The sequence below is a fragment of the Lemur catta genome, chromosome 19, assembly GCF_020740605.2.
Source record: "Lemur catta isolate mLemCat1 chromosome 19, mLemCat1.pri, whole genome shotgun sequence".
NCBI classification, from domain to species: domain Eukaryota; kingdom Metazoa; phylum Chordata; class Mammalia; order Primates; family Lemuridae; genus Lemur; species Lemur catta.
The window spans coordinates 31803725-31830799 of NC_059146.1; the positions used below are offsets into that span (position 1 = coordinate 31803725).

Consider the following 27075-nt stretch of genomic DNA (forward strand, 5'->3'; position numbering starts at 1 on the left):
CAATGGGGGCTAAGAGGCGGATCGGAGCGCCTGGCAGGGCGGAGCCAGAGCCCGTCCTCTCGGTGCTTGACTAAGCCTCGCGGGGTTTGTCATGCAGTGTCCGTTTTCGTCATTCATGAAACATGCAGGCTGTAACTTTTACGAGGCCAAAGCCACATCGCACTGTTCGCTGTCACCCAGTGAGACTGTCCGCACTGTGGCAGTGGCCCGGATGTAAGCGTAGGGTGGAGCCGAAAGAGACTGGCAGGCCGGTCGATTTGGCAGGTGCAGGTTCAGAAACACCGTGACGCCACCTACGCCCCAGCACGTGATGAAGATCAGGGGTGGCAAGGGTCGGCTTTGCGCAGGCGAGCCGTCACAGCTTGTCCCCCATTCGCCACGTGACAAGGGCGTAGCTGATTACGCAGAGGGGAGCCTAATACGCAGGCGCGCTCAACTTCCTTCCCCCCCCCCCAGCACGTGACCCGGCACTGAGGACGTCACGTGAAGCAGGCAGAGCGCACGCGGCGGGGGGGCAGGGTGCGGAGGCGCTCGGCGAGGACCAGAGTGCAGCCGCTGACCCGGCAAAACTCAGCCAGGCTGGACAGCCATGCCCAAGTACTGCAGGGCTCCGAATTGCTCCAACACCGCGGGCCGACTGGGCGCGGACAACCGCCCCGTGAGCTTCTACAAGTGAGCGCCAGCCGGGGCGGGGCTTGAGGGGGCGGGGCTCTGGAAAGGGCGGGGCCGAGGAAAAATACATTGATTTAAGCTGTGCCCGGCACCTGGTCCGGCTTGAGGGTGTTAGGAAGTAGTAAAGTTAGAAGAGGAGACGGTATTCTCAGCAGTGAACACTGCGCATGCAAAGGTGCACTTGTGTGAAACGGCAGGGGTAAATGATTAACTACAGGCAGTGAACAGAGCGAGCAGTATGCGGCGGAGGGATCTGTAGGGAGAAGTGAGGTTGGTCCAGGCTCTCTAAGAGCCTGCAACTGCCCACTCCCCATCTCCACGAACTGGAGCCATCTCACACTCAAAACATCCAAAACTGAGCTTCTGATCTTGTCTGGCCCCAACACCTTCCATAGCCCTTCCTATCCTAGTCAATAGCTTACTCCATCCTTCCTGTTGCTCAGGCTGAAAACCTTAGAGTCATCCTTACCTCTTCTCTTTCCTCACGCTTAGGAAAGTCAGAATTACTTCGGACTGTAAAACCTGCCCTCCTGTTTATCTGGTTGAAATAACAGACATGGGAAAAGCCAGCTGCAGAATTAATAGGAAAAATTATTTCTCTCAGGGACATGTTGCAGATGTAAAGTGGCAGAACTCCTACTTTGAGTGACCACTGCTTTCTCACTCACTGGGAAACTTTTCTTATCTAAAATCAGAGACTATTACAAACTTTGCTGTTTGAAATTCTGTTAGTGCGAATGAAACATCTCACTTTCGCCTGGAGGAGCAAAGTCACTTTGATACAGAAAAGCATCCTTGATTAACAGCCCAGGTTGTGAGCTTCAGGTAAGGGGTTTTGGGACATGATATTCCACACCTATCTAAACTTTTATTGCTTCCAAGAAGACAGGACCCTGGGCCCACTTAGCAATCCAGACCTGATATCGATCCCTTTATACACAGTTTTGACTTTGCTTTGAACTGATCCAAACACTACTTCATTTACATTTCACCTTAATTTCACCCTTCCCTCATACCAAATAACAACTCTATCTTTTGCTTTGTTTGGTTAGACTGCCCATGGTATGTCTGGTGTACAGACTCCCTCATTGCCATGAGAAATAAACACTTCTATTGGTCTACAGGTTTGTCTCTGATGATCTTAGCCAAAGTGGGCTAGGACACATGCCTCATCCAGTGCATCAGCAAATCCTGTTCTCCCTTTAAAATCTATCCAGGATTTGATCACTTTTAACCCCTTCCTCCGCCTCCCCCCTTAATTCTCCCTGTCTGTCTTCTGCTTTATTTTTCCTTGTAACACATTGCTATCTGGCATATCACATATTTGATGTATTCATTCATCGTCACCCCCACTAGAATGTCAGTTCCATGAAGCCAGGGAATTTTGTCTCTTTTGTTTCTTGTTGTGTCCCCAGCTTCTAGAACAGTGCCTGGCACATAGTGGGTGCTCAGTAAATATTTGTTGGGTAGATTCAGCAAATGCATTTCAGATGGGCTCCCCAGGAAACCCAGCAGTCCACGTCCCAGCTCTCCTTTGAGGGACCCTGGTGTAGGGCAGAAGGAGTGCAGGGGAGCCTTTAAGCCTACATCAGTGTGTCCAGACTTGCTTATTATTTTTTATTTTTATTTTTTTAGAGACAGTGTCTCACTCTGTCACCCTAGGCTGGAGTGCAATGGCACAATCATAGGATCATAGCTCACTGTAGCCTTGAACTCTTGGGCTCAAGTGATCCTCCTGCCTCAGCCTCCTGTGTAGCTAGGACTACAGGCTTGTGCCACCGGGCCCAGCTAATTTTTAAAAATTTTTTGTAGAGATGGGGTCTTATTATGTTGCCCAAGCTGGTCTTAAACTCCTGGCCTCAAGCATTCCTTACACCTTGGCCTCCCAAAGGGCTAGGACTACAGGCATGAGCCACTGTGCCCCACCACATTTGCTTTTTAAAATATATCACTCTAGCTCCATTTATTGGTTCAGCAACTCTTTAAGTGTCTCTTGGGGAAGCAAGCAAGCCTCTGTTAGACACTAAGGACCCTGACAGATCTTGTTCCTGTCATGGCAGAGCTCATGGACAAGTGAGGGGTCAAACACTGAAGAACTGAATACACAACCTAGAAGCCATTCATGATCCTTTTGTTCCATCAGCACCACTGCCCCCAGTTTAGTCCATTAACCCTGTGGTCCCCAACCCCTGGGCCATGAACCAGTGACCAGTACCAGTCCATGGCCTGTTAGGGACCAGGCTGATCCCACCCTCCCCTCTCACCCAGTGGAAAAATTGTTTTCCATGAAACTTAGGAACCCAGGGGGCCACACAGCAGGAGGTAAGCGGCTGGCCAGCAAGCCAAGAAGCTTCCTCTGTATTTACAGCTGCCCCCCATTGCTTACATCACGGCTGAGTTCTGCCTCCCCCCCACCCCTGCCCGGTCCATGGGAAAATTGTCTTCCATGAAACTGGTCCCTGGTGCCAAAAAGGTTGGGGACCGCTGCGTTAACTCATCCTTTGGCTTTACCCTTAAAACACATCTCCATCTTTCAACAACTGCAACACAATCCCTAACACCTTTGCAATACAGTTATAAATGTAAATGGGAAAATCCTAACTAAACTATTAGGAGATAAGAAAAAACACACTCCCAGACTAACTACTTCTCATCACATCCACTGTCATCACGATCCAGTTTGCCATCAACTCTCAATGAGATACTGTGATAGCTGCTTACTGGCCTCCCTGCTTCCACTCTTGCCTCCCTTACAACAACAACAATAATAACTTACTTAGAGATCACTTACCATATGCCAGGCACTGTTCTTAGTGCTTCACATGTAATAATAAGGAGGAGAATGATAACAGCTGTACACAGCAGCCAGATGACTGTAAAAATCAATTCATGTCTTCATTGGCACCATCCATGGCTGCCAGACTGTTCCCCATACAGGCTAGCTCATTCCACCTCAGGCCTATCCCTGAGTCAGTCTTGCAGAAGCCACTTAGCTAAGAGCTGAGGAGCAGTTTCCAAAAGAGATTGAGGAGAAGGCATGGATGCCAGGTAAGAAATAAGATGAAACATGTTGAGGGATGTGGCTGCCAGGAAATAACTTGAGAGCCTGCCTGGCAGCCAAAGGGAACATTCATTAGCTCTGTTTTAGGCCCTTTCAAGGACAAGTGGTAGTCATCTCTAATGGGGGGCCTATCAGTTAGGAATTGCATCTGTCAGTACAGAAGTCGTCAGGCCAGCACTGGTGTGGCAGCTCCATGTCATCAGAGATGACTGTCATTTCTTTCTGCTCTATCATCCTTAGCATGTGGCTTCCATCCAGGATGGCAGCCAGTGCCTCAGCCACCATGCCCTGCCGTTCCTAGTAGGAAGACAGGAGAAGGGAGGAAGAGCAAAAAGGATTCAGCTCTAAACTGAGTTGGCCCCCTTTACAAGGCCTTCCCAGAAACCCCATGCAATGGCAACTTCATCATTGGTCACCCCCAACTGCAAAAGAGGCTGAGAAATGTGGTCTTTTAGCTGGGTATTACACCATCCTGAAGAAATTTTGAGTTATGTTAGTAAGGAAGAAAAGAAGAACTTCTAGCAGTGTATGCCACTCCATGCTCTAGATAAGATGACAGCAAGACTATCATATTCTATAAAAAGGAGAACATTTGCTGTCCACTTAAGGTAGGTTTTTATTTATTTATTTTTATTTTATTTTTTTTGAGACAGAGTCTCGCTCTGTTGCCCGGGCTAGAGTGCCATGGCGTCAAGCTCACAGCAACCTCAAACCCCTGGGCTTAAGCAATCCTTCTGCCTCAGCCTCCCGAGTAGCTGGGACTACAGGCATGCGCCACCATGCCCGGCTAATTTTTTTTCTATATGTATAATTTTAGCTGCCAGATCATTTCTTTCTATTTTTAGTAGAGACGGGGTCTTGCTCTTGCTCAGGCTGGTCTTGAACTCCTGACCTTGAGCGATCCTCCAGCCTCGGCCTCCCAGAGTGCTAGGATTACAGGCATGAGCCACCGTGCCCAGCCTAAGGTAGGTTTTTAGAGAGGAATATTACCCATTTCAGATGCTGCTATCCAGAGTAACAAAAGAGAGTAAGACCAATTAAGGAGAGGCTTCTTATGATAGTCACTTTCTTCCTTTGTCCTTTGAGCTACTCTGATGCCATTTGAGCATCCCTTCCCATTTAAGACACCTTCCCAGAGGTCCCACACAACACTAAAGCATTTGTTAGCTGGAACTTAGTCACATGGCCCCATTTAGGTGCAAAGGAGCCTGGAAAATACAGTCTTTTAGCAGGACATATTATAGCTTCAAATAAAGTTGGAGGTTTGTTAGTAAGGAAAAAGAAGAGAGTGGATCTGGGAGCAATTGGCAGTCTCCGCCGGGGAAGGGTAGGGATGGAGGGTGCTGCAGCAGTGGATCTCATATTTGTGTCCAGGGAGAATGGGGCTGGTGAGAACACTTGGATCCCAGATGGAGACTGAAGGGACTGCAGCTTCCAGACTCCCTGGCTGTGTGCCCTGAGGTTCTGTTCTTTGGGTGCCACAGTGCTTCTCTAAATCAGCCCTTCTGTCCTCTTTCACCAGCTGCTCCCCACCAACCCCCATCTGCCTCTAGTCTGAGAAATTTTGTTCCCCTCAATCTCTGTCCATCCCATCCACATCCTCCCTACTGGTAGTGTCTCTAGTTTTGTTTTATTTTGTTTCTTATTTCTTTTTTGTAGAGACGAGGTCTTGCTATGTTGTCCAGGCTGGTCTCGAACTGGACCTGCTTCTGTCTCTCAAAGTGCTGGAATTACAGGCATGAGTCACCACACCCAGCCCACCTCTTTAGTTTGTTTGTTTCTTTGTTTTTTTTTTTTTGAGACAGAGTCTCACTCTGTTGCCCAGGCTAGAATGAGTGCCATGGCATCAGCCTAGCTCACAGCAACCTCAAAGTCCTGGGCTCAAGTGATCCTCCTGCTTCAGCCTCCCGAGTAGCTGGGACTACAGGCATGCGCCACCATGCCCGGCTAATTTTTTCTATATATTTTTAGTTGGCCAGATAATTTCTTTCTATTTTTTTTAGTAGAGATAGGGTCTCGCTTTTGCTCAGGCTGGTCTCGAACTCCTGAGCTCAAACGATCCACCCACCTCGGCCTCCCAGAGTGCTAGGATTACAGGCGTGATCTTTAGTTTCTTATGTGTCCTTTCTGTGGTTTATTTTTGCAAATATGAGCAAATTTGAATATACATTCTTATTTCTCCCGTTATTACAGTATTAGTTTCCTGTGGCTGCTATAACAAACTTGGTGGCTTAAAAGAAGAGAAATTATTCTCTCAGAGTTCTGGAGGCCACAAGCCCAAATTAGCTTTACTGGGCCAAAATCAAGGTGTTGGCCAGGCTGTAATCCTTTGGAGGTTCTAGAGAACAATCTGTTCCTTGCCTCTTCCAGTTTCTGGTGGCTACAGGTATTCCTTGGCTGTGGCCACATCTCTCTAATCTCTGCAGTCACATTGCTTTTTCTTTGGCTGTAGTAATATCTTCTCCTGCCTCTTGTAAAGATACTTGTGATGGCATTTAGGGCCGACCTGATGATTCAGGATAATTCCCCACCCCATCCTAAGATCCTTAACTTGATCGTATCTTTTGTCATGTAAGGTAATATTCACAGTTTCCAGGGACTAGGATGTGGCTATTTGGGGGGGGGGAGGCTTTTTGAGCCACTGCAATGGCTAAAAGCTGATATACTCTATTTGGAACCATGCATTTTTCACATAACGTGTGCCTGACAATAGCATGTCAGTTCATAGGATGCCTCCACATTCTGCTTTATGGCTGCCTAGTGTTCTTTCCCGTGGATATGCCTGGAGTTTATTTACCCTGTCTCGGGTAGGTAGTACTGTCCCAGATTCTCTTAGCACTTATCATGCTTCCTTTCAACAGAGAGAGAGCAGGCCCCAGGCTCATAGCTCTCATCAGGTCAAGGTATCTGGTGTTTTTATGGTTAATTTCTATTTATGGTTTTCCATTTTCAATTGTGGTGTAAAGTTTCTCTTGTCAGTATCTTTGTTTAATACTTAAAGTTGATTAATTTTAAGAAAAATGTTAAATAAATAACGTCACTGATATGGAAAACATTGTGAAGATGGGATGTGCGTGATTGACTGTTAGTTATCTAATGCTACATAACAAACTGTCCCAAAATTTAACAGCTTAAAATAAACATTTACTGTCTCACAGTTTCTGGCAGCTGCTACAGGACAGACTAGCCAGAACTTGATTGTATGGTCCCCCGTGGCTGCAAATGAGGCTGGAAAATGAGATCTGTATTGTGGACAGCTTTGAACCCAGGTCTGCATACAGACTGTATTACTAAGAGGGCAAGAACAGATGTTGGGGACAGGTGGTACCAGGAAACACTTAGGAGCAGTGGGGCACCTTTAGAGGGTGCCTCATCAGATAATCCCCACCCACTCCCACTGAGAAAGCTTTTATTAATATTTAGCTCAGGCCAGGCGCGGTGGCTCGTGCCTGTAATCCTAGCATTCTGGGAGGCCGAGGCGGGAGGATCGCTTGAGGTCAGGAGTTTGAGACCAGCCTTAGCAAGGGCCAGACCCCGTCTCTACTAAAAAAAAAAAATAGAAAGAAATTAGCTGGACAACTAAAAATATATATAGAAAAAATTAGCTGGGCATGGTGGTGTACCTATAGTCCCAGCTACTCGAGAGGCTGAGGCAGGAGGATGGCTTGAGCCCAGGAGTTTGAGGTTGCTATGAGCTAGGCTGATGCCACGGCACTGTAGACTGGGCAACAGAGTGAGACTCTGTTTCAAAAAAAAAAAAAATATTTAGCTCATTTTTTTAACTTTATAAAAAATTATTTTTAATTGTGGTACATATAAAATTAACCATATGAACCATTCTTAAGTGTTCAGTTCACATTGTTACACACGCAGTCTCCAGGATATTTTCATCTTGTAAAACTGAAACACTGTCATCATAGAACAATTCCTTTTTCCCCTTCCCCAGCTCTTGGCAACTGCCATTCCACTTTTCATCCCTATAAATTTGACTACTGTATCTCATATAAGTGGAATCATCAGTGTTTGTCTCTTTGTAACTATCTTATTTTACTTCCCATAATGTCCAGTTCATCCATGTTGTCATGTGTCAGAATTTCTTTTCAAGACTAATATTCCATGGTCCGTATATGCCACATTTTGCTTATTCATTCATCTGTCAACAGACACTTCCACCTTTTGGCAGTTGTAAAATATGCTGCTACGAACATGAGTGTCCTGGTATCTCTTCAAGACCCTGCTTTTGATTCTTTTGGGTACATTGGAATTGCTGGATCAGATGGTAATTCTGTTTTTCATTTTTTTGAGGAACTGCCGTAGTGTTTTCCATAGTGGCTGCACCATTTTACATTCCCAGCAGTGCACAAGGGTTCCAGTTTCTCCGTGCCCTCATGCAGCCTTGTGATTTTCTGTTTTCTTTTTTAATAGTAGCAATTCTTATATTCATAAGATAATATTTTATCATGGTTTTGATTTGTATTTCCCTAATGATTAGTGATGTTAAATATCTTTTCATATGCTTGTTGGCCATTTGTATATCTTCTTTAAAGAAATGTCTGTTCAAGTCCTTTGCCCACTTTTTAATCTGGTTATTTGGTTTTTATTGTTGTGAGTTGTTTAAAAGCTTTTTAATGGGTATTTTCAAGCATATACAAAAAATGGAGTTGCGTAATGAATCACTCATTTTCACCATTCTTTTTCATTTTGTCAATATTTTTCACCACTCCCACCCACACCTGTAAGTTTTTTGTCCTGCAAAATTTTAAAATAAATCCCAGCCAGGTGCAGTGGCTCATGCCTGTAATCTCAGCACTTTGGGAGGCCAAGGCGAGAGGGTCGCTTGAGGCCAGAAGTTAGAGACCTACCTGTGCAAGAGCGAGACCCTGTTTCTACAAAAAATAGAAAAATTAGCTAGGTGTGATGGTGCATGCCTGTAGTCCCAGCTACTCGGAAGACTGAGGTTGCAGTGAGCTATCATGACGCCACTTCTCTTTGTCCCTGGCACTAGAGTGAGGCCTTGTCTCAAAAATAAATAAATAAAATAAATCCTACATATGGGGTATTTTATCCATAAATATTTCAGAAAGTTTTTCTAATAGAAGACTATTTTAGAAGCATAAACCAATAAAATTATTGCACCTAGCAAAATTAATTTCTTACAATTATCTAATACCCAGTTCATGCTTAGTTTTCCCCAGTTTTTTTTTTCCTTTTTTTCTTTTTTCTTTTGGCATATTATGGGGGTACAAATGTTTAGGTTACATATATATTGCCCTTGCCCCACCCGAGTCAGAGCTTCAAGCGTGTCCATCCCCCAGACGGTGCGCATCGCACACATTATGTGTGTATATACCCATCCCCTCCTCCCCGCTTCCCCAGTTGTTTTAAAATATCTTTTTATTGAATGGTTTGTTGCAGGCAAGGTCCACATCTTGCCTTTGCGTTGATGTTTCTTAATCTCTCTTAATCTATAACACCCCTACCCTCACCCCCCATGTTATATGGTTGTAGAAGAAACGTTTTCACTTGACTGTATGATCTCCCACATTCTAGAAGTCTGATTTCATAAATTGCTCTTTCAGTTTCATGTGGAGGAACAAATTAGGGGGCTGGGGCATGGGCAGGGAGACCAGAAAGAAGGCTATTGCCCCAGCCCAGCCTGGAGAGGAAGAAGGCTGGATTGGCGGGGCAGTGGAGGAGGGAGAGGTGGGCTGATGCTGGCCATTTAAAAGGTGGGCCAGAAGAATGGCTTGTGGGGATGAGGTAGAGAAAGCCTGGGTGGGAGGCAGGGCCCAGGGGAGACACAGGCTTGGAGCCCAGGGACTCCCGGGTGTGGGTATCCCTAGACAGGGATGTGTCTGAACCTGATGGCACTGACCCAGCGACGCCACCGCCCATGCAGGTTCCCACTGAAGGATGGTCCCCGGCTGCAGGCCTGGCTGCGGTGCATGGGCTGTGAGCACTGGGTGCCCAGCTGTCACCAGCACTTGTGCAGCGAGCACTTCACGCCCTCCTGCTTCCAGTGGCGCTGGGGTGTGCGCTACCTGAGGCCTGATGCGGTGCCCTCCATCTTCTCCCGGGCACCGCCCGCCAAGGTGAGCCCCAGGAGGTGCTACTGCTGAATCTGATCCCCAGCTCTCTCCTCCTAAGGGAAGTCCCTCCTTGAGTCTAACCCTCAGCCCTCCCCTCCGGACGGAAATTCCTCCTTGAAGTCTGGCCTTAGGGAAGTCCCCCCTGGAGACTGACGCCCCCCTCAACCCTTACCTCCTGAGGAGCTCCCCCTTAGAATCCAGCCCTGATGCCCCCCATCCCCTGCCTTGTCTTTCAGAGCCAGCGGGGTACCCGAAGCACCAAGAAGCGGGTTGTGCCGCTACCTCCGCAGGAGGCTACGCCCCAGCCCCCAGGCCGCACCATCGCTGCCCCTGGCCCAGTACACCTAGTGGTGCTGGGCCCCGCAGCGGGGACCCCCGAGGCTGCGGCCACCGTGCTCCTGCCCGCCCTTCCCACTTCGCCCACTCTCGCGGGGCCACGGCCTGACGTCCCGGCCCAGCAGGCCGGGGCCGGGCTGGGCGCGGCGCTGGGAGCGCTGCAGCGGCGCGTGCGGAGGCTGCAGCGGCGCCACCAGCGGCACCAGGTGCAGCTGCGGGCTCTGGAGCAGCTGGCGCAGCAGCTGCTGGCGCAGGCGCGCCGGGGCCTGCAGCGCGTGGTGAGTGCCCGCCCCTCCAGGCAGCCCCGCGGGCGGCCTGCCTAGCCCACGCACTTTTCATTTAAACTAGGGTCTAATATTTAAAAGCAGAGCATTTTATCCATGTTTCCAAATTTTGGGCTTTCCTTAAAAAAAAATCAATCTGGCAATGCCAAGCAGCTATTGGTTGGAGCTGGGTTATGGCTGCTCCATTTATTAATAGTGACATTTGAGCAGTTCTTACTGTCTGCCAGACACAAGAGTTAATAACATGATCTTGATACTGCTGTTGTCTTCATTTTCCAGATGAAAAAACGGAGGCACAGAGCAGTCCAGCTACTTGCCCAAAGTCAGGCAGCCAATAATTTGCAGAGCCAGAGTTCAAAACTAAGGGGTCTGGCTCCAGAGGCAGCCCGTGTCCTCTTGGAGAGTTCCCTGCCTGGCCCGTATAGAGCTTGAGTTTGCCACCCCTGTACTGGTGTCTCTCGGGCCCTATCTAAAGCCCTTTTGCACCTATGTTTTACTGCTGGGTCTTTGGGTGGGAGCGGGCGGTGAGGAGGGATGTCATGTCTTTGAAAATCAAAGTTTGAGCAAGCCTGTCCCCTGCTTAAAACCCCAGGGCCAAGCGTGAGGTCCCCAACCTAGCAGTCATGGTTCTCAGAGCTATGGATGCTAGATTCATTGGAGGGGGTTCAGAAAGGAGCCCCCTCAGTACCTCTGTAGTTAAGGTGTCTCAAGTTGACAGCCAATGGGTTGGACACAACCCATGCATATGATTTGTTTGGCCCCAGCAATGCTTTTAAAATCATTTTTGATCTTTCCAGAAAGCTCAGCTGATCTAGCACCAGTGGGTTCATGTTCCCATGTAACAGCAGTCAGCTGGAGCTGAGACTGTGGCACAGAGGGACAATGGGGCAGGGACAGAGCTCAGACTCAGGCCTGGGGCTCTTCATGGAGCCTGCCAGGGCCCCTGGGCTGACAGTGTCTCTCTCTGCCTCCCTCCCCCCGTTCAATCCCTGTCTTCTACTCATTCATCCTCTGTCTCTCAATCTCCCCCTCATCTTTCTGTCCTCACACCTGTTTCTCCATCTCCTATGTCGCTCTTCATCCACATCTTTCTGTGTCCCCCATATCTATGGCCCTGTCTCTCCACATTTGTCTGCCCCTATATCTGTCTCTCTATGTCTCTGTCCCCCCACATTTCTCTTCCTGTTTCCCCATATGTCTTTCTTCTCTCATGAATGTCTCTCTGGCTCTCACATTTGCTTCCTTGTTTCCCCATTGTCTCTGCCCACATCTCTCTCTGTTTCTGGACACCTTTCTTCCACCTGGGCCTCCCCATTCCTTATTTATTTCTGTTTCTCTCCCCCCTCACTCCCTCGTGTTGCCCATCTTTACCTTGTTGCACGGGATGGCCCAGCTCCCCGGACCTGAGGAATCCCAAACCTTCACCGTCATCTGTGGTGGGCCTGGCATAGCTGTGGTCCTTGCCCAAGGCCCTGCACCTCCGACAGTAGACACCAAGCCTGAGCTCCTGGACACTCAGACACCCAGTGCATAAGGATCAGGACAGATAATGTCAAGGGACAGAAGATACAAGATGGAAAAAGAGAGATTCGTCACACACGGGCTCGGCCAGCCCCACCGCCCATGCCTGGGGAGCAGCAATGCCTCCCTCAAAGGCCTGGGTATCATGGCCCCCCTCCTAGGGAACCCTTGAACCTTAGGGGTGAGCTGGGCCCAAGTCCTCCATCAGCCCCCAGTTCCCTGGGTACCAGGCCTCTGCCACTCCTAGCTCAAATCTTTGCAGTCAGTAAAACACCTCAAGGCAGAACACAGGTTGGTTACTTGGGGAGGGTTGGACCTGGTTTCTGAAGAGCCCCTCTCACCTTTTGCCAAGGCTGGTGCTGTGCTGGGGATGCCGCAGTGGACACAGCTGAACAACATCTCTGCCCTCCTGGTGCTCACCTTCCACTTGAGTAGGAGATGAACTAGTAAACTAATAAACGAGATAATGTCAGACTGTGATAAGTGCTACAAAGAGTGAATAAAAATGTAATTGAGAGGAGGGGTGGGGAGAGGGCTCTCAAGGCGATGTTCTAGCAGATACCTGGGATGATGACAAGGACCTGGCTGGAAGGCTTGTGGGGCAGTGTTGCAAGAGAAGAATAGCTCCTGCCCTGCAGAGGGCCTGGCATCTAGGGGTGTCGGAAGGCAGTGTTGCTGTGGAGAAATCCACAGTAGGGACGGGAGTGAGGGGGTGGGGATGGGGGCAGGGTCCATTTTAGATAGGGAAAGCAGAGCTGTCACTGAAAAGGCACCAATAAGTAAAACCCTGAAAGGGGAGAGAGGGAACCATGTAGGTATCTGGGGGAAGGGCATTTCAGGCAGAAGGAACAACTACTGCAAAGGTCCTGGGGTAAGGAGCAAAGAGGCTAGTATGGCTGGAGTGGAGTGAACAAGGGGGAGAGTGACAGAGGGTGACATTGGAGAGACGGCAAGGGCAAGTTCCCATAGGGCCTTGTGGGCCATGGTCGAGAGCCTTGGCTTTTGCCTGGAGCGAGGACAGCAAGCACATGCCTGTGAGTCAAGGAGGGCCCTGATGTGAACAGGTGTCAGTAGGTCCCTGTGGCAGCATGTAGGGAGCAGACTGGGGGGTGGTGGGCGGGGGGACAGGGAAGAGGCTGCTGCCATGGTCTAGGTGGGAGAAGATGAAAGATGGACCAGGATGGGGGCCTGGGGTGGGGAGTGAAGGATGAAATTCTGGAAGTATTTTGGAGACAGAGCTACTGGGCCTGCCCATTAGAAGGATACGGGGAGGAAGGCAAAGTGACCCAGCCCTATTCAGGCTGGGATGACTCTGGCCAAGCCAGGACGATGGAGCCAGGACCCTGGGCTGGCTCTAGGAAGCTTTCCTGGTGGGGGGTGGGGGCAATACATGTCCTGACAGGGTTGGAAAGGTCCGTGGGCAGATCTGTCCCCTAGACACTGCTACAGCGATGTAGCATGGTGATTAAGAACCAGAACAGGCTGCCTGGTTTCAAATTTTACCTTTGTCACCTACTTGCTGTGTACCCTTGGGCAAGCTGCGTAACCCCTCTGGGCCCAAGTAAGCATGTAAGCACTGCATGATGGTGAGGATGACGACGACAATGATAGGAGCCTCTACAAAATCACCCTCTGAGACACCCCTCATACAGGGCGAGGATGGAGAAGGTGTCAGGTCTGAGGTCCCAGAGAGAGAACACACCCATCACCCCCGCGCACTGAGACCACCGCCCCAGCCGGGGCAGCAGGCCCGGGGAAGGCTCTGGCATGCGGGGAGGGAGGAAAAGATGTGCCCGCTTTCCCATCCCTCCCTTTTTGCCCTTGTCTCTGCTTCATCTCTCTCCTCTGTCGCCTCGTCTCGCATCCTTCTCCACGGCCATCTCTTCTTCCTCTCCGGGTCCCGAGTCTATCCCCTTCGCAGCGCTGCCTCCCACAGTCTCCTCCCCCGCCCCCAGTTGGGGGGTAACAAGGCGCATGCGCGGTCAGCGCCCCTCCCTCTCCACCCCCATCCCCCGTTGGCGTCTGGGCCTGGTCCCCTTCTCTCTGTCTCCCTCTCCTCCCCAATCACGTCCCCCGACACCGACACCCCATTACTCCCGCGGTCTCCTAGGCTCGGCTGTGGTCCCCAGCCCCGTCTACCCCAGGTAAGATGGGAAGCGGGGAGGCCCGCGGGGAAGGGGAGGGGCGAAGCATCCTGCATCCCGAGATAAACAAACCCGAGGAGGGGGCGGCGGAGACTGAGGGGCCTGACGGGCCTGACGCTGGAGGAGAAGAATGGGGGGCTGGGCCTGGGGAGGTGGCAGGCGCTGGGCGAACGTGCAGGGGCCCTCTGATAGGTAACGAGGGTCCCTATGGTTCCCCAAGATCCAGTTGCGCGAGGGCCACCCGGGGCCCCGCGAGCTTCTGGGGACTTGGACCCTGGAGCCTGTGGCCAACCTCTCTAGCTGACCTCTGCCTTCAGGATTTGCCTGAAGGCAGCCCCCAACTCTGCATCTGCCCCCCCGAGGGCCACCAAGGACCATGACTAAGACAGATCCTGCCCCAATGGCCCCGCCGCCCCGAGGGGAGGAGGAAGAAGAGGAGGAAGAGGACGAGCCCGTCCCTGAGGCCCCCAGCCCCACCCAGGAGCGCCGGCAGAAGCCTGTTGTGCACCCCTCGGCACCTGCCCCCCTCCCTAAGGACTACGGTAACCACTGTCCCCACCCTGGAATCTGGTCTGAAGCCTTGGGTGGCCTGGGAGGGTGGGCTGAGCTCTGTTGGTGATGATGGTAGGGGAATTCTGGGGAACTGGATGGTGGTCCATAGGAGTCTTGGCTGCAGAGTCCTTGAAACCCCCCTTCATTAATTAATTCATTCACCCACTGGAGAATGGAATTGTAATTCTAATCTCTGATTCATGACACATCATTTAGTCATTCAACAAACGTTTATTGAAAGCCACTATGGGTCTGGTTTTATGCTAGCAGCTGGGGCCACAGCAGGGAGCAAGACAGTCTTTGCCCTGAGAGAACTCATAGGCCTCAATAACAACCACACAATTAAGTATAAAAATATAATGTAACGTAAATATATAATTACAAAACACGATGAGAATTGTGTTTACCAAGAACAAGACTCTGCAAGAGCTTTTTAAGACATAGTTTCCCCAAGGAGGTTACATTTGAGGGAGACCGGAGGGTGGGTTGGGGTTAACTAAGGGAATGGTTGCAGAAGGGGGTCCCAGGAGAGGTAACCACAGGAGTAAAGGGTCTGAGGAAGGAGGGTGTGGAGCTTAGTGTGTGGCCTCTCGGAGAAATTGAAAGTGTCCAATCATTTACCAAGCAATATTTATTGAGAGCTACCACTCTGGCTGGGATGAGCCTTATGCTGTGTGACAGGTATTTAATGCTGAGTGACCCACTCTGGGAGGCCGAGGGGGGAGGATCGCTCAAGGTCAGGAGTTCGAGACCAGCCTGAGTAAGAGCGAGACCCCATCTCTACTAAAAAATAGAAAGAAATTATCTGGACAACTAAAAATATATAGAAAAAATGAGCCAGGCATGGTGGCACATGCCTGTAGTCGTAGCTACTCGGGAGGCTGAGGCAGAAGGATTGCTTAAGCCCAGGAGTTTGAGGTTGCTGTGAGCTAGGCTGATGCCACGGCACTCTAGTCAGGGCAAAAGAGAGAGACTCTGTCTCCAAAAAAAAAAAAAAAAAATGGTGAGTGACCCAGGCATGATTCCTCCTATCAGGAGAGGAGAGACTAAAGTGAACAGATAAATAAATCAGGTAAGTTCAGACTGGAGTGAGTGCTATGGAAGAAATAAAAGGTGGAAATTTAGTAGAGAATGTCTAGGGGTCAGCTAGTTGAGACAAAGTAGCCAGGGCAGGTCTTTCTGACAAGGTGGCATTGTCACCTGAGACCCAGAGCATGAGGAGGAATCAGCCATAGGAAAGCTGGAGAAAGAAAGTTCCAGGCAGACAGCAGCAAGTGCAAAGGCCCTGAGGCAGAACTGAGCTTGGAACAGAAAGATCCTGGAGCTGCATTTAGGAAGTGAGCAGAGTTGAGGTGAGAGGTTGGCATGGGCCAGATCTGGAAGGGCCTTAAAGGCCACAGTTAAGATTGTGGATATATTTTAAGTGTGATGGGGGAGAGCAGTCGTGGGGGGAGGGTGTTTAAAAGCAGACGAGTGGCAGGTCTGATTTATAGTTTTAAAAGCTCCCTCTGGCTCCGGGGTAGCGAAGAATGGAGTACAGCCAGAGCTGGATGTAGCAGGGGGATTTTAGAGGATGCTGGCTGGGAAGCCCCAGCAGCTTTGAGGTTCAGAAACTAGGCAGTAGGTTCAGAGAGTTGACGTTGCCAGAATAGGGCAGGAGAGGTGGCATCTGTGGACATGTCATCCACTAGAGGCGGATTACGGAGACTACAAGTTGACTTCAGTTTGATAGAAAAATAAGAAGGTTATCTGGGGAATGGAGGGTCTGCCCCAGGAAACTGGAAAGTCTCCTTTGCAAATGCAGCTGGAGGTGGCTGGGGCCTGTGGCTCAGGGGAAAGTCAGAGGGTCTAGGCTGTGCCCTCCAAGGAATCCTGCTTGCAGAACAAGGAGGGTTTGTTACAGAGTGTGAAGGAATCTGGAAATGTAGTCTGGGACAGAGAGAAGGCTAAGAGGGACACTGAGAAGAAATCGTGTGTCTGTTTGTTAAATCTGTACATTAATTCAACAGAGATTAACTGAGCACCTACTGCGTGCCAGGTGCCATACCTAGCCTTGGGAATAAGGGAGTGAACAGGCAGAGCAGAAAGGTAGTGTTCACATCCTAGTCAGGGCAACAAGTGAGAAAGGAAGAAAAAGAAAAGACAGATGGAAGAAGAGAGGAAAACAAGGATGGAGAAAGAGAGGAAGGGGTAAACGTATTATGTGAGGTTGAGATGGGTCCTATGATCACAATAAAGTACAGTAGGAGATGGGAAAGGGCAGGGGTTCTGATTTACACAGGGTGATTTGGGGAGGCCTCTCTGAGGAGGTGACACTTGAGCAAAGACCTGCAAAACCTTCTGAAGATCTGAGGCAGGACTGTCCCAGGTGGGAAAAACAGCAAGTGCCAAGACCCTGAGACAGGAATTTGCCTGGCACGTTGGAGGGACAGGAGGAGGCCAGTGCAGCTGGAGGGAAATGAGTGACGGGGAGAGGGCAGAGAAGTGAGGACCAGATGTGCAGGGCTTCAGGGGCCATGGTGGGGCCTTTGTATTCTGAGTAGGATGGGAGCCAGGGGAGGGTTCTGAGCCAAGGAGGGTTACGGCATAACTGAGGTTTTAAAAGGAGCACACGCACTGATTCCTGGAGACTCCTATATGGCACTTCCCTGGGCTGTGTGTCATCTGCTCATTCATTTGCTCGTTCATTCAACACACACAGTTCCTGCCACGTGCCAGGCCGTGTGCTGGGTGCGGACGTTGCCACAGAGAGCAACACTCATCCGAGGGTACTGAGAGGAGACAGAAGTGACTCTGGCTGGCTGCAGGTTGGATCCCGCTCATGGATACATTTTATGTGGACTGCACAGCATTTGAAAAATTTGGGAGAGTTTTATTAAAAAAACAGGACTTCTGGCTTTTTAAATTTATTTCTTTTTACACTGGAGATTTGGCCAAACGGTGCCCGTACCCTCACAGGCAGCAGTGGGTGAGAGCGGTAGCAGCCCCCTTGGACACGCGGACTCCGAGGCCCGCACCCTCCACCACACTCTTGTGTCAGGGGATGGAGTCTGCTGGTCTGTGGGAATTGCCTGATTGTCCAATTTTCCAAGACACACCGGACATGCAGATTTTTACACGAAAGCTCCTGAGTTTGAAACCTTGTGCTGGCCACACAGAAAATGCCTGTGGGTTGACTGTGGCCCACATGCCACCATTTTGAGACCCTGCATTAGAGGCTCTTAAAAGCAAAGATCTAGAGCACCTTGCCTCGGGGTGGAAGGAGGGGGTCAGCTTGCCTGGGGTGACCTTGGACCTCTCCCCACCCCAGCCTTCACCTTCTTCGATCCCAATGACCCCGCGTGCCAGGAGATTCTGTTCAACCCCCAGACCACCATCCCGGAGCTGTTTGCCATTGTGCGCCAGTGGGTGCCCCAAGTCCAGCACAAGATAGATGTCATCGGCAATGAGGTAAGAACACCTGGGAAGGCAGGGAGAGAGGGAGATGGGGTCCCCTACATGTTTGGGTAATCCTCCCCATCCCCTGGTACTTGCAGATTCTGCGCCGAGGCTGCCACGTGAACGATCGTGATGGGCTGACCGACATGACGCTGCTCCATTATGCCTGCAAGGCTGGGGCCCACGGAGTCGGTGAGGGCCCAGACCCCCAGGCCATGAGCCCCCAAACCTAGGCTCTCAGACCCAACACTCTCGAAACCACCCAGAACTCAGGCTTCATCTGGAACCTGCAGCCTAAGATCCCTAAGTGCAAGTCCCTGAGGCCCAGGGCCCTCCCCAGGCGTTGGGCCCATGCTCTGGAGAGGGGGTTCCAAGCTGACGCGTCCGTCTGTCGTGCAGGGGACCCCGCTGCGGCCGTGCGCCTCTCGCAGCAGCTGCTGGCACTGGGCGCCGACGTGACCCTGCGCAGCCGCTGGACCAACATGAACGCGCTTCACTACGCGGCTTATTTCGACGTGCCCGACCTCGTGCGCGTGCTGCTGAAGGGCGCGCGGCCGCGAGGTGAGGAGGAGGGCCCTGGAAACGAGGAGGCTGGACCCACGGGCGGGAGGAGGGCCGGAAAGAGGAGAAGGGTACCCAGTGCTGGGGGCAAGGACCCGGGTGAGGGGGCGGGGACGGGGAGTGAGGGGGCAGAACTGAGGCCTGGCTGGGGGGGCAGAGGGGACTGCGATCGGAGGAGACAGTGGGAGGAGGCAGGAGGTGTGGAAGACGGGGCTCGGTGGTCGCAGTGCCCGGGAGGGGCAGACCTGGGGGGCGTGGCCAAGGAGTGAGGGGCGGTGCTCTGCGGCAGAGGCTCTGGGGCCTTCCGGTTAAGACCTGAACCTAGAGGTAGGAGGAGGGCCGGAGTCCCACTGGTGGTCACCCGGAACTCTCCTCTCGCCCCCTTCCAGTGGTGAACTCCACGTGCAGTGATTTCAACCACGGCTCAGCCCTGCACATTGCGGCCTCCAACCTGTGCCTGGGCGCGGCCAAATGTTTGCTGGAGCACGGCGCCAACCCAGCGTTGAGGGTACTGCCACCCTGGCCCACCGCCACTATCCTCCCTCTCCCTCCCTCCCCCCTTCCCTCCAGCAGTCCTTTGCAGGGGATGAGGACCACCTGCATTTCTGGACTTCCCAAGTATTATAAATATCATCTGTACACTTAACGAATGAAATAATAGCAGAAGTTTACTTAGTGTTCATTATATGTCTGGTGAAGTCTATTATAAGCCCTGTTTTACAATGGGGAGACTGAGGAAGAGAGATTAAGGGATCTGCCAGGGTCCTCCAGCAAGGAATATCCTTCAATCCTGACCCTGTGGCTGTGTGTAGACAGCATTTCAAGATCATGAGGACAGTAGAGTTATGTCCTCTATGAATGAGAGGGTCGGGCCCCTTATAAGCCCTCAGTGTGATCTTTGGCCCCCAACCCATCCATTATCACCCCTACCCTCAACACCAGTTACTCTGCAGCATCCCAGGCACGGATATCTTGGGGGAATATGGCCTGTGCCCCTGAGACCCTGCCTCTCCTCATTCCCCATTGGCCTAGAGCTTGACCCCGGACGCTGTGCCACAGGAGCCCATTCTCAATGTTCATTCCCCCACATGGCCCCTTACAGGCTTGGGGTCTTGAGGCGTAGCCTCCCTGAGGGTGTGACCTGTAGCACTGAAGTGGGGCCCCCACTCCCTATTGGCTCCATCCCCAGCCCAGGCTCTTGGGGTGGACTTCCTGGGGATGTGGTCTGCATCTTAATGCCCCGTGCCTTCCTCTTATTCCCATGTTGGCCCAGGGTGTGACCTAGTCCCACCCCTGCTTCACCCAAACTCGGGGTCTCCAGGGACATGGCCTCCATGGGGTGTGGCCTGTGCCAATGAGTCCCCACCCCCTCTCTTCCCTACTGGTCTGCAGAATCGAAAAGGACAGGTGCCTGCGGAGGTGGTCCCAGACCCTATGGACATGTCCCTGGACAAGGCAGAGGCAGCGCTGGTGGCCAAGGAGCTGCGAACACTGCTAGAGGAGGCTGTGCCGCTCTCTTGTGCCCTCCCCAAGGTCACACTACCCAACTATGACAACGTCCCAGGCAATCTCATGCTTAGCGCGCTGGGCTTGCGCCTGGGAGACCGCGTGCTGCTGGACGGCCAGAAGGTCAGGGACGGTGGGGTGGGGGTGCGGGTGGGGGTGGGGGTAGGACTCAGTCCCCTTGTCCCTCCAAGCTGGGTCCTTGGGCAGAGTGCAGACTCTCCCCTTCGTCTGCCTGCCCTCCCAGTCATACGCACAGTACTTTTTTTTTTTTTTGAGACAGAGTCTCACTCTGTTGCCCGGGCTAGAGTGAGTGCCATGGCATCAGCCTAGCTCACAGCAACCTCAAACTCCTGGGCTCAAGTGATCCTCCTGCCTCAGCCTCCTGAGGAGCTGGGACTACAGGCATGTGCCACCATGCCCAGCTAATTTTTTCTATATATTTTTAATTGTCCAGCTAATTTCTTTCTATTTTTAGTAGAGACGGGGTCTCGCTCTTGCTCAGGCTGGTCTCGAACTCCTGACCTCAAGTGATCCTCCCACCTTGGCCTCCCAGAGTGCTAGGATTACAGGCATGAGCCACTGTGCCCGGCCCACAGTACTTTTTTTTCGTCTAACGATTATTCTGTGGGTGTCTCCTTTAAGCCTCACCCTGTGCTGAGCTCTCTGTCCCCGGGGGAAACCAGATCTATCACCTGACAGTGACCCCAGAGCAGTCATGGCTGTGATGTGGCAGCACTAGCTGAGTGATCAGTGCAGCTCTGTGTCCTTGTGGCTCCCCTGGGTCAGCTGGTCCCCAGTCAGGCCCCACCTCCACTCTCAGAGCGGTCAGGACTTTGGCTAGGAAAGTACAGGCTAGAGTGACCGGGTGTGATGGGGGCTGCGCCTGACTCAAAGGTGAGGAAGAGCGAAGCAGGAGAGTAAAAGGAGAAAGGGGGCTCGGGGAGGGGGAGCAGGTGTAAAGGCCTAGAGGGCAGAGAGAATCTTCCACCATCCAGGCATTCTGACTTCCATTCATTGATCTGCTGTCCCAGGTCAATGGGACATGCTGGACTCAGTCCGTCCTTTGGGACAGAGGGCTGTGTCGGGCCCTGCCTGCATAGAGCTCCACTTGCAGTGAAGGAGAGACAGGCAATGAAGTGAACTTGTGGTTAAGATCATTTCTGTAGCAACAAGGGCTGTGAAGACCATTAAATGCCTGGATTGAGTAAATTGTTCCTGGCTGAGTGCAGGGGCAGTTTTAGCTGGGGTGTCCTGAGAAGGCTTCTCTGAGGAGGTGATGTCCTAGCTGAGATGGGAAGAGCCCCCCCCTGCAAGGATGTGGAAACAGGAAGCAGCAGGTACGGAGGCCCACAGGTGGGAAGGGGCAGTGTGACTGGAGGGGGTGTGGTGGAGAAGTCAGCAGGGCCTGGGTCACACCAGACTGAAAGGCCACTGGAAGGAATTTGGATTTTGTTTCTTGTGCAGTGAGAAACCATAAAAGTCACATGTTTTTTCCTAATCAAGAGTTTTGCCTACATCAGCCCCATTCTGAAAGCTTTCCATACATGATCTAATCAAATCCATCGGACAGTTCAGAAAGAAAGATGGATTCACCCTTTCCATTTTACAACCCAGAAGGTTATAAGAGGCTCCAAGAGGTGAAACCTCTTGCCTGAAAACATGTAATACCAATCACTGCCCCTCAGAGAAGCAGCGTTGAGCAGTGTTTATGAGCTCGGGCTCAGGGATTTGCTATGGGAAATCTCAGCTTTGCCACTCACCAGCTGTGGGACCCAGGGCCAGGGGCTCCCCCTCCCTGGGCATCAGTGTCTCCATCTGTAAATGGAGATAATAGCAGGACCCACCTCAGGGGGTTGTGTGAGGTTGAAATTAATTTAAAAAGCCCTTAGAATAGAGGCTGACACAGACAGCCAGGTGCTGTGCTAATCCCCACTTCAACCTCCCCAAAGTCAGCACTATTAATTAGCCCATTTTACAGACAAGGAGCTGAGGCATGGATGGGTGAATGAGCCTCGCACAATAATAATAACTGCACTCACCGAAGGCTCACTGCAGCTAAGCCACTTTACATGTGTTAAAAATGCTTCCGCCAGACAAGCACCCACGGGGTGGGTTGCTGTCTCTATTTTGCAGATGAAACTGAGGCCCAGGAAGTCTCCTGACCAAAGTTACAGCCTACTAATGGCCAACACTTGCTGATCCCTTTCTTAGTACCAGGCCCTGTTCTGAGGGCTTGAATTTCTCCACAACAGCCCTGCCCAAAAGACCTTCCTGGGATGGTAGAAATGTTCTGTGTTTGCTGTCCAGTAAAGTAGCCACAAGCTACATGTGACTGCTGAGCACTTGAAATTTGGCTACTGTGACTGGGGAAATGAATATTTAATTTAGTTTAAATTTAAATTGTCATATCTGGCTGGGCACTATTTACTATATTGGACAAGGAGCTCTAAAACAATCCTGTAAGGTGAGTATGATTTCTGTTCCCATTTCAAAGATAAGGAAATTGAGGCACAGAGAGGTTAAGTCATCTCATCAGGAAATGATGATGTCTGATCTGAGATTTGAATCTAGGTTTCCCTCCTCCACCCCATCGTGCTGCCTGCTGCCTGTGTGTCAGTGGTCCACCATGGCCTCCCAAGTCCCCTCCCGAAGCTATGTCCTCCCCTGTCTCTCCAGACGGGCACACTGCGGTTCTGCGGGACCACAGAGTTCGCCAGCGGCCAGTGGGTGGGCGTGGAGCTGGACGAACCGGAGGGCAAGAACGATGGCAGTGTTGGGGGAGTCCGGTACTTCATCTGCCCTCCCAAGCAGGGTCAGTCCCACCTGGGGCCCAAGAGGGGTGGGGGTGGGGCCCACCCAGTAGTTCTGATGCTGCTGCCTGGGTAATGGTGGCCGGGGGATGAGGGCAGGGCTGAAGGCAGAGGCTTGGACAGCATCGAGCCAGGCTCTGTTCCCCCAGGTCTCTTTGCCTCCGTGTCCAAGATCTCCAAGGCAGTGGATGCACCCCCCTCCTCTGTCACCTCCACTCCCCGGACTCCCCGGATGGACTTCTCCCGTGTCACTGGCAAAGGCCGCAGGGAACACAAAGGTCAGAGAAGGGAGCCCTAGGGGTGGGACGTGCCGGTCTGTGGGTAGCTCAGCTTCTGTGACTCGGTTTCTGCTCAGGCCCAAACTCCAGTTTTAGAGGACAAGCTCTGAGTTTCTGACTTCTGTGACTCAGTTTCTCCTTTAGCTCAGTACTGGCCCCACCTAGTTCTTAGAAGGACCTCTGGGTTCCCTGCCTTCTGTAACTTAGTTTCCCCTCAGGCCCAAAGGTTTTCCCCAGTTCTAGGGAAGAATCTGGGGGTTCCTGGATTTTGTGACTTGATTTACTCTCAGACCCAATTTCCCCTTCATTTTAAAAGGACAGTTTCTGGGTTCCTGACTTCTGACTCACTTTTTCCTTTGGCCCACATATCCTCTCAGTTTTGAGAAAAGATTTTGGGGTTCTTTAGGTTCTGTGACTCAGTTTCTCCTCAGGCCTAAAGCCCCCCTCCTAGTTCTCTGGCATCTGGGATTTGGTTTCCTTTCCAGCCAAACCCCCACCACACCCCACAATTCTGGGGAAGTCTCTGGAATTCCTCTGATTGGAGCCAGGACAGGGTTTCTGCTCTGGGGCTTTCCAAGTGGCATGGGTCCCCAGAGCTGGCATCTGGGGCCACAGCCACAGCCCCTGTACCCTCTACCCTTAGGCAAGAAGAAGTCCCCATCATCCCCATCTCTGGGCAGCCTGCAGCAGCGTGATGGGGCCAAGGCTGAGGTGGGAGACCAAGTCCTCGTTGCAGGCCAGAAGCAGGGGATTGTGCGCTTCTATGGGAAGACAGACTTTGCTCCAGGTGAGGATGGGGACGCTGGGCTGGGGGGCAGGCAGGGCCTTGAGGCATCCTGATACCCTTCTGCTGTAGGTTACTGGTATGGCATTGAGCTGGACCAGCCCACGGGCAAGCATGATGGCTCTGTCTTTGGTGTCCGGTACTTCACCTGTCCTCCTCGGCACGGGGTCTTTGCGCCAGCATCCCGTATTCAGAGGTGAGCCTGAATTTTGACCCCCAACCCAGGGCACCACCCCAAGCCCTGATCCCCCCTCAGATGGTCTCCTCCTCATGGAACAGCAGGACAATGTGGATACCCCCTACCCACCCCAGCTCTTTCCTCACAGGCCCCTGGGGCTCAGCTCCTACTCAGACTCTGGCCTCTGGTAGCTCTGACTTTTCCCACTCCCTGTGTCTCCCCAGGATTGGCGGATCCACTGACCCCCCTGGAGATAGTGCTGGAGCCAAAAAAGTACATCAAGTGACAAGTGAGTTGGAGAGTAGGGGGTGGAGTCTGGGGATGGAGGATGGGTCATGGGTTCTCAGGCATATGCTGATGACAGAGTCTCAGGTATTTAACTGAGGACACAGCGTCCAAGAAAATGATGAGACAAGATCCCTAAGAAGATAGGTCTTAAAGGTGAAGTTAATGACAAGGCTCTTTGGGGACATGGGGTTGAGCAGGTATTGGGGACAGGGGTAGTTATTGGGAGACATGGTGGGTATTTTTGACAAGCAGTCCAGATGGGTAGTGGGAATGTGGTATCCAGGTAGTATTGGGGACATGGATAGGTATGAATGACAAGGAGTCTGGATGGGTATTGAAGACACAGGTAGGTCTGTCAACTCCTCACCTGAGACCCTGTCTTCCTCTTCAGTGACGCAGCCCAAACGCACCTTCACAACAGTCCGGACCCCAAAGGACATTGCATCAGAGAACTCTATCTCCAGGTGCGTGGCCAACGCCTGTCCCCTCTCCTATGGGATGTTCAGAGAAAGGCATCCACTAGGTAGTTGGGCTGGAGCTCTGGGAGGGGCTGGAAACAGGTTAGGAAAACTTGTGACTCGTAAGCACACCCAGAAACAGCCTTTAGGGTGTAGGGCCCACACTGAATTCTGGTGACTTTAACTTTTAGGGGGCAGGTAAAGGAAGCAGCACACCCTCTACTGCACATGAGCCTAAAAAGACACAGCCAGGGAGTTAAGAGGCAGAATCCAGAAAGGTCAAATCGTAGACATGGGGGGAAGAGCTGGCGGTGAGGGGCCCAGGTGTTGCTGCAGCTCACATCAGAGTGTGACCCCGTTCTCCGTTTCAGGTTGCTCTTCTGCTGCTGGTTTCCCTGGATGCTGAGGGCAGAGATGCAGTCCTAGAGGCCCTGGATACCCGACAAAGAGACAGAGTCCCTACTAGCATCTCCTGACACAGGAGCCCCCAAGTCACCCTGAGATAGATATTCCCAGTAACACATTCAGAGTAGAGACCCCCTGTTAGCCAGCCCTCAATCACTGAGGCCCCATTATTAACAGATTCCCCCATAATAACCCTCCAAATATAGACCCCATGTCACCCAGAAAAAGATTCCCTGAGTAGCACCTTCAGGCTAGTCCCTATCCCCAACCCCTCAGAGCAGACACCCCCAATTCACAGATTTCCACATCACCCCAAATGATGGTGACCCTCTCCACATAATGCTCCACAACAGGACATTCTTGAGTCACTCATCACTGGATCAGAAACCCCCCGTTAACAAAGATCTCCCCCAAGTCCTCTTGAAATAAACATAGGTCACATCTCCAGAGCCACAGATCTTCATGTCACTATCCCTTGTTTAACATCAGTCCCCTTGAGATGTCATGACCCCCATGGTCACCCCGAAACCCTTACACTCCAACCTCCCAATCAGATACTTCCTCCATTAACAAAGACTTTTGTTCTTGCCCCTGAAGAGACCCACCTTAGCCAGTCCACTGTCACCCCTAATTTACAGACACCAAAACAGTCCTGGAAGTGCTAATTACAGGACCCCCAAGTCTTCCTATCCTCTGCACCCTGAAGAAACCCCCAGTGCCTTGTATGAAGCCCGCCCCACATGGCCTACAGCCCCTGTGCTGGCCAGGCTCCCAGAAAATTCTCTATTTTTTAAGTAATGACTTCCCCCTTAGGGGGGACCCCAAAATTTAGAGGCCCCATTCTGGAACTCTGGGGATCCGAAACCCCAGAGTACATGTATCCCAAATTCCCGTGTGTCCTCAAGTCCTACAGCCCCTAGAAGACCTCAAGGCCCTCACTCCAAGCACCCCCAAATCTTGGAATCCTCAAATCCCCAGGGAATCCCAAATTTACAAATCCAATCCCAAGCCCCCAGGAAACCCAATCATCAGGTCCTTGTGCCTGGGATGGAGGAGACTGCAGTCAGGATATGCATCCTAGGCTCTCAGGGCACCTCAAGCCCTATTTGCAGGTACCAGGATACCCCAAACAGGTATTCCCATCCCTGGAAACTGGAGGACTTCAATGCCCTGAATCCATGGATCTCAAGACACTCAAATTCCAAGAGCCCCAGCCCCAAGGGAACCCCAACTCTTAAAAGCCTCCATGTATAATAAATACATGGAAGTCCCCAAGGCCCTGAGGGGATCCCAAATCCTGGAGCCCCCATTTCAATCTATGTTCTGGTCACTGGCCCCAAAGGACCTCACAGCACCTCGGCCAGACCAACAGCCCAAGGGAGAACCTGAAGGCCCAGGGGGTCCAGGGTAGACCTGGGGCCCTGACCACCAAGGACAGCTCACGACTGCCCCTTCACTGCATGTCCCCAAACAGCATGACTTCTGTCCTCTTCAATAAAGATGTTTCTATGGCGTCTCTGTGTCAGGTCATTGGGGGTTTCGGTCCTGTCTCTTGTACCCTGTACCCTTGCTAGGGGATGGTGGGAGAGGAAGTTCTTCCTTCAGTCTCGCCGTCTTGAGGCATGGGCGTAGAACAGCCCTGCGGGAAGCCCCCCCAGTACGTCCTCTCGCGGCCTTCCCGCGGCCGCTACGACTGCCCCTCGCATCTGG

At 51.7% G+C, this 27075-nt stretch overlaps 2 protein-coding genes across 4 annotated transcripts; both read left to right on the plus strand.

Annotated features, from left to right (window-relative positions):
• The first annotated feature begins 398 nt into the window (after positions 1–398).
• On the plus strand, positions 399–12432 carry THAP8 (THAP domain containing 8). The gene is made up of 4 exons (XM_045532251.1): positions 399–672; positions 9633–9825; positions 10059–10436; positions 11836–12432. Exons 1-4 carry the CDS (start codon positions 590–592, stop codon positions 11974–11976), a joined length of 795 nt encoding a protein of 264 aa, XP_045388207.1. The 5' UTR covers positions 399–589; the 3' UTR covers positions 11977–12432.
• A 1440-nt stretch (positions 12433–13872) lies between these two features.
• CLIP3 (CAP-Gly domain containing linker protein 3) lies at positions 13873–26878 on the plus strand. Of its 3 annotated transcripts, none has more exons than XM_045532252.1 (14): positions 13873–14107; positions 14425–14649; positions 17970–18109; positions 18196–18289; positions 18497–18658; positions 19048–19166; positions 20051–20287; positions 22841–22976; positions 23124–23252; positions 23896–24039; positions 24109–24232; positions 24439–24503; positions 24894–24966; positions 25332–26878. In XM_045532252.1, exons 2-14 carry the CDS (start codon positions 14484–14486, stop codon positions 25384–25386), a joined length of 1644 nt encoding a protein of 547 aa, XP_045388208.1. In that variant the 5' UTR covers positions 13873–14107; positions 14425–14483; the 3' UTR covers positions 25387–26878. The 3 variants fall into 3 exon arrangements, with proteins under 3 accessions (XP_045388208.1, XP_045388209.1, XP_045388210.1); XM_045532253.1 differs by having other exon boundaries at positions 13966–14107; positions 14470–14649; XM_045532254.1 differs by having other exon boundaries at positions 13966–14107; positions 14480–14649.
• The last annotated feature ends 197 nt before the right edge of the window (positions 26879–27075 follow it).